The 13,337-nt window shown below is 31.5% G+C and overlaps 1 protein-coding gene across 3 annotated transcripts in view; it reads left to right on the top strand.

Annotated features, from left to right (window-relative positions):
* Positions 1-13,337, top strand: part of LOC143067874 (sodium/potassium/calcium exchanger 4-like) — a 73,528-nt gene that overhangs the window by 33,375 nt on the left and 26,816 nt on the right. The window contains exons 1-5 of one of the 3 annotated variants that reach the window (XM_076241472.1): positions 1,026-1,195; positions 1,518-1,720; positions 4,214-4,365; positions 8,400-8,484; positions 9,444-9,547. In XM_076241472.1, coding sequence (XP_076097587.1) covers positions 1,528-1,720; positions 4,214-4,365; positions 8,400-8,484; positions 9,444-9,547 — 534 coding nt within the window. In that variant the 5' untranslated portion in view covers positions 1,026-1,195; positions 1,518-1,527. Of the gene's footprint in view, positions 1-1,025; positions 1,196-1,232; positions 1,721-4,213; positions 4,366-8,399; positions 8,485-9,443; positions 9,548-13,337 lie in introns of those variants that run through there. The other 2 variants (XM_076241473.1, XM_076241471.1) reach the window with 2 other exon arrangements.

Below are 13,337 nucleotides of genomic sequence, written 5' to 3'. Positions count from 1 at the left end.
GTCCTCGGTGAATTGGAAGTAATTAGATTTAATGGTAAATGAGAACAAACAGGTTTTAATAATCACTTTTAGCCAATTGTATTTGAAACACATAAGAGAAGTTTTTTGTTGATGGTTTCATGAAAACACATTCATTCTGTTCAAAAGCCTGAAAATATTAATAAATATTTCCGTTTTGGAAATGCAATGTGCATAAAAACTTGTTGCAGTATGGAGTGTTCAATAAAAATATTAGAAATGTTCCATTTAACCAAACATGTCTTTTATTGATATACCAGAATAAAAATATGTAAGAAGTACTCATTTGAAGAACATGTTGTACAACTAGTTTAATTAGTTTAAAAAAAAAATCCCAAAAGTACTGAACTCCAAGGAAATGTTAAAACGGAAAGTCCCTAATCAAATGGCAATATCGAATGATAAAATACATTAAACGAATGGGCAATAAATGTCGGCTTGGTACATGCATTTTCAAATGTAGAAAATGGTGGATTGAACCTGGTTTCATAGCGCTAAACCTCTCACTTGCACGACAGCGCATCAAATTACATTATATTGACAAAGATGAATAAAATGTCTGATATTTCTTCTTTCGCTCTGTTACTTTGATTCTTTCCTTTTTTCTTTAGGGCAATCACTTCCATTATTTTTAATAATTGTTTTTGAAACAAGAAGAAGAAGAATGCGTATTGATTGTTTTCATCCATAATATTAGAAATTGATATACTATTCTTGATGTCAATCTGAAACAATACTATAGTATATATTTCAAGTGACTTATATGTCCATTGGGCTGGGTGTAATTTAATTGAAATATTTCAATATTGTACATATTTTATTATACGCAATGTCACTAAAATAAACAAACTTGTATTGTATTGTATTGAATTTGAGGACGCAAGTATCACTTTGATGTCCCCCAGTAATTGGACGGATTTTAAAATTTGGTTAAGTAAATAAAGATTTAAAACAAGTATTTCATTTTATTTAATAATATTAGTTCCTTTAGATGGATTCTATTTTCATATGTTTGTCAAACAGAGAACAGCAGTTTGTTTTACGTTCTCTTTTTAGTTTCATCCTTTAAAGCTTGACGAAAATTATATGCTGTTCGTTACGCATGATCGGCTTTTTTCCCAGACACATCTGAGCTGGAATAATATATAAATTATCCTCAACCGGACAAGCCTCTCAAGTGAGAATAATTCTGTTAATTTTTCCAGTATTGATTTTTGCTACTTTTCTCTAAAACCATAATTAGTATGAACCTTGATGAAAACAGAAGAGCCATATCTTTTTCAAGGGAAATGTTTTATACAATTGACTTAACAAAGCGTAGGCTTTGTTTCGAAATAGTTTTATAGTGCGTGAAAAATAAGCATTAACTTGACATCAGAAGGATTAAATTTATTTTTGAGCAAACGTAATCCTCATCAATGGATACACATCTCTATCATTCTTGACACATGTAGCAGATATTTGTTATTGACTGTAGATTATTTCATGTTGTTTTTCAGTTTAGCAACCATGGAAAATTCAACTGTAGACAGCTATCAAACGAAATTTTCGGAACACATTAGAACATCTACTATAATGTCCATGGAAACAACAATTAGACCACTGGAAAGTACTATAATTTATGTATTAAACAATATTACAAACGACAGTACAATGCCTAATATAACTATTCTAGAGTCAACACCAATATGTACGGAGCCAGGTAAGAACATTTTCTTTTTATTTGTAAATATAAAGTGTTATGTAAATTATAATGCGTTGTATGAGTTTAGAATACAAACGCTTAAAGTATTATTCAGTTCTCTCGTTAAATGAATGTTTATGCAACCGACCAAATAGTAAAAAACATTCCCGAAAAATCTCAGAAGGATCAAACACTGAATGTTAAATCTTGTAAAGGGAGCTTTCTTATGAAGGTTGATCACAAAAGACATGCTGTATATTTTGTAAGTTAAAAATATTGTGTACTTATTACGAAAATTCATTTGCTTTTCCATTGATTCTACGCATTTCTATAAAATGTGTGTACTGATTATTGACTGTTTGGCATCATCTGAAGTTCTAATCCCGATAAAGAAATCATTTAAATCAGCAAGTGCTAAAGTGAAGTAAGGGGGATTGTCACTTTCCCGTTGCACACCTAGTGACGATTCCCCATGATGATTTGTAAAACGATAATCAGAACAAAACCTTAACTCATCCCATTCTGTCCCAATCAATTCCGCTGCGAGTCTCATCATTTCAATGTCTTGACTTCCTGAATACACCCTTGTAAATTTTCCATTCATATATATTATCATGCTGTTGACTACAGAGATAAGAAAACTTTCTCCATTCACCTCTCTTCAAAATCGTTAAGTTATTGGATCATGTAATTTATTGAAAGTTAATTCATTAACTGAAAACATAACTTTTAAATCATAATTTAGATCGTGTGAAGAATAATTTAAAAAAAGACAGCTCTATGAATATTAATGCAGCATTCATTTCGAATCGACTTTAATACTCATCTAGCCGACATGTTCTTCAATTCGTTTTATACCTTATACATGAGTTTTTAAAATAGTTTACGTATTTGGCACAACTTTTTGGAATTTTGAATCCTAAATGCTTTTCAACTTTGTACTTCTTTGGCTTTATAAATATTATGATATCAGCGTCACTGGTGAGTCTTATGTAGACGAAACGCGCGTCTAGCGTACTTAATTATAATCCTGGTACCTTTGATAACTATTTACTCTTTAGAGTCATGTCCCGCTTAACATATTTTATCCTTCCACATTCGATGGAAAAAGTAAGAAGATTTCAAGAGAAAACCTAAATTTCACAATAAAATAAGAACGCCATGACAATAAGAGAAAAATAAGAGAACGAAACATAAACATTTTTCAACATATCACTACACAGAGAAGTACAAACGTCATCAAAAACCGTGACGAACTGTTGTGCTCCATCAAGGTTAACCAATCCTTCTACACTATTTACATTCGTTGCTCATATGAAAATTCGATAAATAAAAGATACGGTTTAATATCATAGCAGACAGTTAGATGTACATCGTATAACCCACAGAAATGTCCGAATTCATAAACTGTACAGGTAAATTATCGAACACTTAAATGAAAGAAAATCAAGTTCGATATAGTAGAAAGTTTTTGAAAAATCAACAGGTTTGACAAGACAATCATTTTGACTAACACGTTGATATCAACAATGAAGGTTGCTCTAAATTCAAATCAAATACTTCAACGAAAGAGGTGGCTTAAATGTTCCCTTGGATAATTTTTTCTGTCGGTTTTGTTGAACTCTTCCCCTGGAAATTTGTGTAATTATTTCAAACAACCAGTCATTTATTGTAAGAGTAATATTGTTTCTAATAGTTTATTATCGTACCCATGTCTAATAGCTAGAAAAAAATATCAACCATTCCATCGGAGCACATGTAAGCTCACAAAGTACACATTGTAAAGAACTAAAAATAGAACAAGAAAATTACTGGTATGTTGTCTGAATTCAATGTTTTAAAACCGATTAAAATGTTGTTGACCTAAAATGGTCTTAATGTTCTACCTTTATTGTTTGGATGCAAAATATTAAAATAAAAATAATATCGCATTGATAAATGTGTCAGTTTATAGCAATGACTATTAATCTAAGTTGATGCTTCCATGAACTGTAAGTAGATTAGCTTTGAATCCTATCGCATTAATGCTGCCTTCTCTAGAGTTAATTTGTAAATGGCTTATTCATAACGGCTGATTCAGCTGATGCTGTAATAATACAAATCATCTCGTGCACAACATGGCTTTATTTAAGCTAAAACGGGACATGTGATGTAAAAATCGGATAACAGTTACAACCTTATAGTATTGTCATTAATATGGCATTATATGTTTTTATATTTTGTATATTTAATAGTGAATAAACGCTTTTGAGAGAGAGAGAAGCAATTTGCTGTTCGACCAAATGTTTGTAAATCAAAAGTATATTATCCCTGTTTCTAAAATTAAAATCATCTCCAATTAAAACAACTGAAATCAATGGAAAAAAACAAATCCAACAGAATACCTTTACTGATGCACTCGGAACAGATATTGTAACATAAAATAACCATAGGTCTGCCGTTCATTTATCGTCTACTGTATAAATTTTATACTAAGTAACTGAACAATATATTGTGGAAACTTCTTTACAGCATTTCATGAGTTTCCACCAGATGCCTTTACCAACACACAGAGAGAACATGGCGCCTTAATTGTACATGTGATGGTTGTAATCTATATGTTCGCTGCCTTAGCTGTCGTCTGCGATGACTATTTTGTAACTTCATTGGACAAGATTTGTCAAGTAAGTGTCTTTATTTTTTTTTCAAGAATTAACACAGATCTTACAAACGAGAATTGTCCTGTAGAATAAGAACATATGTTATACTATTGTCTCAGTAAAAGGGAGAAGGTTTGGTACCATAAAAAAGTTTAATCCCGCTGCAAATGTTTGCACCTGTCCTAAGTCAGGAATCTGATGTACAGTAGTTGTTGTTTTTTATATAGTTTATACATGTTTCTCGTTTCTCGTTTTTTATATAGATTATACCGTTGGTTTTCCCGTTTGGATGGTTTTACACTTGTAATTTTGGGGCCCTTTATAGCTTGTTGTTCGGTCTGAGCCAAGACTTCATGTTGAAGGTTGTACCTTGACCTATAACGGTTTACTTTTATAAATTGTTATTTTGATGGAGGGTTGTCTCATTGGCACTAATGCCACATATTCCTATACCTATATTCCATATTTAGGTATGACAATTCTTGGAGTAATGCTTGTAAAGCAATTCTATTCATTTATCATATTTTTAAAACTCAGTTAGTGGAATCCAGGACTAAACCTTCCTCTGTTATTAATTTAGAACAGATGCTTTTTTTATCTGAATGTTCGATAACCAATATATTAAAAAAAAATCAGAATAAGAAATAAGCCTAAACAAAAAATTGTGAAAAAAATAACTGTATATCAATAAACCTTTGTGTGACTTGTTTCTGCAGCAGTATGACTACAATTACTTCAAAACTACAAAAACGTTTAGACTTTGAATTGTGAGCAACACATTTACATGACAACCATTTAATGAAAACTTTGCATCTTAAATATCTTTGGGAATCAAACCCAAAATCAACCTGTACAATAACATTAAGCCTAAAACTTAACCCTTGCCTGGATGAAACCACAACCTAACCATGAATAACTCTAATCTAGAAAATTACAAGGATCTGTTAAGGGCCAATTAAATGTTTTGAAATACCAGGACCACACATTGTTTCAATCATAAATGGTCATCTGCATTTTTGTAAATTGTATGATATCCCCAAAAACTGTCTGTGCCCGAGATACAAGTTTCAACCTATTCTGGTCTTAATTCTGAAATGATATCTCGAAGAAAAACGTGCATTTTTTGTGTTATCATCTTGTCATTGGATTGACTTTATATTTCAATATATCTGTATATTTACAGTTGAGCAAGCTTATAGCATGTTACTTTGATACTTCAAAATACATTCATTGCATTAATCTATAAGTCCATTTAAGTTGTCTTATAAAGATATCTCAAACGCACACTGTTCATTACAATGATTGTCATGTAAATGTGTTGCACGCAATTTTTATCGTGCTAAAATTCAAATTACTTTATTACGAAAACTATTAAGTGAATATAAACATATTATTTCAGTTCATATTCTGTTGATTGTACACGCTGTTCAAGATGATGTTATGTTAACGTGAAAACATAATGGCGATGAAGTAATGAAGTTTCAAAATCTATGAATTTGTATTTTTTTAGTGTTTTAGATCACAAAATTGTCAGTTGTCAGTCAGCCTGGCACTCACAAATATCCATGCAAAATTTTCATTTATTCAAAGGACCCAGAATAAAAATAATACATAATATGAAATACTCATTTGACATATATAAGTGACAGATACACCATTGAATTAATCAGTGACATGATATTTATAAAGAACAAAAAAACAATCAAGGCAACAGTGGTATACTGGTGCTCAAAAGACATAAATCGAAAGTACGACAAAAACAGACATGTTGTAGGCGAATCAAACACTGTGAAAAAAATTACAATGACCCCGAAATGACAGAAAGATGAAACAAAGGACTTAGAATATACTGAGCCAAAAAAGTTTAGCAACAAAAATGTGAAATTTTATTTTATAACAAAATCATAACAACATATAATTTTAAGAATAACAAAGTGAAATTATGACATGCTAGAAGCAATATGAATGTTTATCACTCACATCCATGAGGATTTTTCTTGGTATGTAGCGCGGGAGGGTCAAAATGCGGAAATGAGTATAGTGTTCAAAATCAATTTCTCAGCCATACCCTAAGTGTACCAATGAAGGATTCGAAGGCACACCAGCAGCTATCCTTAGTCAATGCAATACTTTTGTGGCCATAAAAAAAACTTGTCACGTGTTGACGTAAAGCGAAGGTAGCGTTCCTCCCTTGACAATATTTTTTTTTGGTTTGCGAGATACCGACCTATCCTGTGCAGTTGCAATTTGTCGATATCTGTTTGTTAGTCTCTAAACTGTTGCCTTATGCAAATTAAATCGAGCCACGATGTCAGCAACACTCATTCCGGCATCAACCATTCCAAGAGCTTTCTGACGGTCATTTTCGGGGAGGCCTGGTTGACACCCCATGCAATTTTTTCAAAGGTGTATGTGTTTTTCTTACCAATGGGGTGTTTCTGAACGTTAGTGAAAAAGAAATTTTCAATTTTGTTTTAAAAGTACAGGTACAGAATGTAAAACATCAATTACACGTGCAAAGCTGAAATGGCGCGAAATCAATCACCAGGAAAGAAGTACGACTGTTTTAAATTACAGGTAAAACTAAGGATTATATCAATGATGTTAAAATATTTTTTTCCCTGAAAGAACAAAAAAAATTTAAAAACAAAACTGTTGCTAAACTGTTTTGGCTCAGTATATAATACAGACGATTCCACAGGTTGAATAAATCAAACTCCACTTCTATAATTATGTTTTAGTCTTCGACATGTTTGATAATTTTAATCAGTAAAGTTACTGTTCCAATCTTTCTTTTCCTAGCCGCTATTAAGATGAATATTTTATATTTTATCTTGATTTAGCCATTTAACGATTTCCTTTCATTAGAAATGTAAGACGTGAATTTTATCAACCCTTTTGAATTTTATGTAATCCTTTCTTTTAACAGAAAATAGATCTTTATTGCTAGCTATAGACTATTTTATAGTTCTAAATAAACAGTCTAGACCTATAGGAATTAAATGACACGTTAAGTATAAATAATTACTTTTTACTGTGGCAACATCATTATAAACTATCAATGACGCGTTTTAGAAATTCATCTATACATTTATTCCTATTTATACTTGAAATATTGCACATAAAAAAATAAATCGTGTAGGTTCTATGTCTTTTAAAAATCACACCAGTATCATCCCGAGAAATCTGCTCGAAAGTGTGATTATATTAAATAAACTATTGATTCTTCTGGAGCTCCTGAGTTTGTCTCCAGTATTTAGTGTGGTTAGTTTTGCTCCTTCCTACTTTTCTATGTTTTGTATATAGACTGTTGTTAATAGGATCATCTATTTCATTTGTACATGGCGTCGTTATTATTACTTCAACATATGCTTTTTATTGCTAGAAGGTATATTCTCCCTAGCAATGGTTCTTTCGAGCGGATATTTTGCTGCCGTTTTCAGAACAACTTGCAAACCAGATGAGCTATATGATCGAAAGAGACATAAAAGGAATAGCAAAATCAATTAATGTCATATGGTCTATAGAATACCAAATCGGTATAATAAAAGTTATGTTATACTTATTTACAATTTATAGGAAATTGTTAATACGATTGGCATTTAATTCATGCAACAAAATAGCAGTCTGTTAGTTAAGCCCAAAAATGTAGAAAAAAGAAGGAGATATAGAATTGTTTTTGAAAACTTAAAGATATGATTGATGTTGTACGTTTTTCTATGTATATTTTGTTGTTCCATTGATAGAGATTAAAATGGGGAAGATTTAGTATTAAAACAAAATTTAACACAGACATGTGTTTATAGGCATAGTGTTAAGTCCTTTTCAGTGGTTGTATCCAGATAGATATTAGTTTTTAGTCCTCGTCGAATAGGGTGTAGATGGTAGATCTCGTGATAATTGTTTTAAACTTAAGACTATTTAGACTCAATACTTTTCTATAATAGCAAGTGACGTGTTTTGTATTTGTTGTGTTGTTGGGCTGATGTCTACAGGCGTGAATCCCGTAGCACTTGTTTTATCACATTAACTTGAAATGATCCTATATATCGTTGTAGAAACTTGGCTTTAGTGAAGATGTCGCTGGGGCAACTTTTATGGCTGCTGGTAGTTCAGCACCAGAACTATTTACCGCTATTATAGGTAAGTAATTTCACAAAATTTTTTGTACAGTTTCGTTCATATAATTTGGTACTAGTAACAGTTTTGTCTTATGGGTAGTCGGTAAATTGAGTTGTTATTTCAAACAGCAAACATTTCTAAATATCTTATTATCTTACTAAACGAAAATGATGGTGTTAGATAATTAGATATACTGGATATTTATGTACGTGGCCGAAAATGAATTGTGCAAGTGGACATCTAGGTTTAAAGACTGTAACAGATCAATTCACCCAAAATATTACCATAAAAGTTAAATGAGAAGCCCACACTTACTCAATTCAATTATATTAATATTGCAATTAACTTCAACTCATTTATTTATCGCATCGTACAATCTGTCGATTATATTTGAGTCAACATTTGACGGATACAGTCTAATACATATTGATAATATATACTTTAAATACCAATGTGAAGTTTTATTTTTTTTAATTATAATTTAACGACAAATTGTTTAAAACTACAAACATTATTGAAAACTAGCTTTTGAATCAGTGAAAACTTATTCATTCTAGATAAAAATTATACACACATTCCCTGATAGTTTCAAAAACCATAGATGCTAGGTGTTCGCACGTTTTGTTTGTAGTGACGTTGAAAAAAAGACACCACTGTTGCTTCTTTTCCTTTCATAAAGGCTTGTATGTTGAAAAAATCATATAGCTATATCTTTGAATAATATGAAAATTGATTTTCTAATCATTTTCAAAGTCAAAATATATATGAGAAAGAGACAATTTAATAATGTTTACAAGAATTATTCATCAATTCAGTATTCAACCGAACATACTAACTTTGTTATCCAATCTTTCAGTCCGAGCTGTCTTATTTTGAACACTATGTACTGTCTTATTTTGAACAATATGTTATGAAAATATATTCAATTAAAAGAGATTGATAAAAGAGAAAGTTTTAAGCTGATTGTTTATTTTTTACAGGTGTTTTTATAACTAAAGGGGATGTAGGCGTAGGGACCATTGTAGGATCAGCCGTGTTCAATATTTTATTTGTCATTGGAATTTGCGGAATACTTGCTGGACAGGTAAATATAGCTATAGCGATGGTATATTGAAAGTTGCTCAAGTTTATTGAGACGGTAAATTAAACATACTTTATTGTTAATTCTAAATGATAAAAAAACTTTTTTAACAACAGCAGACATGATCGCTTTTCAGTTACGTAATAATAAACAAAAAAGCACAAAAGAACGTCAGAAAATTTCGATCAGTATAAAGTACCAAAGATACCAGGGTTATAATTTGAAACTTCAGACGCGTGTCTGCGGGATGCTCAGTGGCATTCCAATCCAAAATAGTTTTCAGGTCAAATCAAATACGATGTAAAAGAGAATTAACAAAAATCGTTCCTGAAAGTTGTACCAAATACTGTAAAAACACACTTTTGTAGCCAGTTTATCTATGTTTTGTTAACTTGAATGTCCCAAAGGAACTTTCATAGAAAAAGAATTACCATCGTTATAAAAAAGTATCTGGTCTTAGGGAGGGACAAATCTTCTTTTGCAAAAAGATCTCTTAATCAAACAAAACATTGTCTGAAACTCGCATTATCAAGATGCTTGATTTCTCCCTCCTTTTGCCGGCTTGTTCCCTTATTCCTATCAGGCTGACTCCATACAGAAACTTCCTAGGAAGAAAGAAAAGTAGTTAGCAGTATCTTTCAATTTACTTTTTGCTATATAGATGATGTTCTCTCACTAAAAAATCCAAGACTGGTGAAAGTCGGTCAAATCAAAACAAAACTTCACGACAAAAGAGATGATTCAGCTCCCAAATTGTGAACCTTCAATTTTTATTTTGCAACATTCCATCAGCGCTTGCTTACGGAGTATTTATCTCCAAGTTGATACGAAATGGCAGGGCTTATAATTCCAATCATGATTTCCTTGATAGAGGATTGCTGCTCAGAAGGAAGCTATTAGACCAAAAGTTCGAAGTGGTTAAGTAGAAAAGATCCCTTTGTTATTAACAAACCCCATAAGTTGATCGTTATGGAATATCTGTTTCACAGATATTGACGGATATGTTTCAATTATCGTAACTATAATCCCGTTCTCTTGTCCACGAATGTAGCTATCGAATTAAACTGATCACCTGGTTTTTACTTACATGATAAACATACAGTATCTGCTTTCCCTTTTGAAACACCTATGATCACCCTCGGTTTTTGATGGAGTTGCTCACTCTATAGTTTGTTATGGAAAGTTTTGGGAACTGCTTGTCTTTTGGTATTTTTCTCTATTTTTGACATGACGTTTTCAGTTTATTTTAGATGTTGTGACTTATGTATTTGAATGTTCCTTTGGTATCTTTTGCCTCTCTTTTCTACTGTCTGAGACATGTTCATAATTCCAAATCTCATTCTATCCAATAGAATCGTTCCCACATCATAAGGCAACCAATGATAAATTATATTTGTAACGTAATCATTTCAAGATCGTATGAAGATGATTGCTTCTCCCCGTGATGCGAAACAACAAGGTCAAATCAAATAGATGTTATATAACGAAGACGGAGATTCTCATCATAAACAGTCTGCTGAGTTTATGTCAAAACCCTGTTTAGAATTCCATTGTCTAAGTGTAAACGACCACTCTGACGAGTATTAGAGAGTAAGAGTAAAAATATTAATGAAAAGTGTAATACAATTCTAGTATATGTCATTAGGGGATACCATATTGAAATCGCACGTGACTGTTTTTGTGCCAAATAACCAAAGCTGATATCGTTATATAATCAATCCTGCAATATTGCAACCTTTCTATTTATTTGCTAATTACAAATCGACGTCTTGTTTAAAACAATATATGGCTAATGGTTAAGAAGAAAATCGTATTACATTCTGACAGTTCTCATGAATCAAATAAAACTCATTAACCAGAGAGTAATTTCTGTCAAAAAGTACATCGCACATTAGTTTCCTTTACAACAATTTTATCATTAAATCCTACATAGTTTACTTAGTCCCTATTATGATCAAACAATGGATTTGAACAGGATTAATACAAAAATGTCACTTCTTGAACCCAAAAAAAGATAATTTTTCCGAAGCACCGGCGTTAATTTGGATTTTTTGGGTTCTCGCTTCTCATTCCATAATTTTGATTTGGTATGATGATATGCATTTGTCTGGTTATTATGAAACACGGGTTGAATTTCTTTTTTTGCCTGAAGTATTCGATTGTTTACCCCATTATCTTTTTCCTTTCTTTTATCAATATGGAACGGTTGTTGATCAACACATGCTAAGCAGTAATCTGATGTTCAGTAGTTGTCGTGTGTTTATGTGGTTCATAAGTGTTTCTCGTTTCTCGTTTTTATATAGATTAGACTGTTGATTTTTCCATTTAAATGGTTTTACACAGTAATTTTAGGAACCCTTTATAGTTTGTTGTTCGGTGTGACCCAAGGCCCCGTGTTGAAGGCCGTACTTTGGCCTATAATAGTTTACTTTTATAAATTGTTACTTGGCTAGAAAGTTGTGTCATTGGCACTCATACCACATCTTCCTATATCTATCTATAACAAATGACAAAACAATTACAGAATAAGATTGAAAGTGTTGAGTGCAGATATAATGCAAAGGAGACTTTTTAGCTAATTTACATTACAATGAAGACTATTTAGCTGTTTAGGCATGATTTCAGAAAGTGTTAGAAATCGTAAACAATGGGCTTAGATTTTGTCTCGCTATAAAACAGTCAAAAATACAGAACGTACAAACTGACCTAAAAACCAGATTACTTTTATTTTCATAATCAAGTTTGTTTTCAATAACTAAAAGCATTGTTTGAGATAAGGTATTTGTGTTTAATTTAGTTGTGAAATGTGTCTTCCGTTATACGAATATAATAGCACAATGGGTTGCTGTTTTGTTTGAGTTTCATTGTAAGTCAACTGATTACCTGAAATTAGAAAGTTAAGCACACACAAATGTTAACCTGGCCAAATGTTTATTAATTTGTTGCTTGTACAGAAACACGAGTGTCAAATATTTAGTTCTGTCTTAATCTATTCATAATTACTCAAGCGTTTGACAAACAATATGGACGGTTCTCAATTGTTTAATGCCGTAATTTGACTTCTATTCTCCTCTTGTGTTTATATGTTTTGCTGGGTTGCTGTTGCATTGACGGCTCCTTTACAAATATATCTCATTGGAAAGTGGCTATGTTCTATTCCATCGTTCATCCGTCAACTTCGATCACATTCCATTTCCTCTAATCTTCTTAATAAATGGTCATAACAACAAGGTAATATTTTCCTTAATGACATAGATGAAGTAGCACTTAGTTGTCACTGTCACTGTAAATAGGAAATCTCCAGTGTAAGAAGGATACCAATAATATTAGTATAAATTATTACGGAAACTTGTAAGAAGTTCGTCAATGCATTATTGGCATTTATCATATATCTGATTTTATTCAGAGATTTGTAAATCTTTCTGAAGGAATCATCGGAGTTTCTCTCGATACTGTTTAAATCAAATATTGAAATCTACTTTCATACGCTGCTTAACTCTTCTCACATATAAATATTACATTTCTTACTATCATAAACTATCATTTAAAAAATATGGTTTATTTTTATAATTACGGTAACGAAAATATTTATAGAAAAATGGGCAGTAAAATAATATATCAACTTATTTAAGTTTCTATATCAAAATTATGTAAACGCCTAATATATAAACTTTTGAAATAGATTTTTTATTGACATTCGTTAAGTGTTATTGGCTCGGTAATATCAAATACCCTATTGTCAATTGTTTAGAAGTTATTTATGTAACATACCCACCCACAGCTATTTTTAATC

This window comes from Mytilus galloprovincialis, chromosome 3 (genome assembly GCF_965363235.1).
Source record: "Mytilus galloprovincialis chromosome 3, xbMytGall1.hap1.1, whole genome shotgun sequence".
Taxonomy (NCBI): Eukaryota; Metazoa; Mollusca; class Bivalvia; order Mytilida; family Mytilidae; genus Mytilus; species Mytilus galloprovincialis.
Note: the sequence above shows the minus strand (reverse complement) of the source record. Positions and strands in the feature narration are given on the sequence as shown.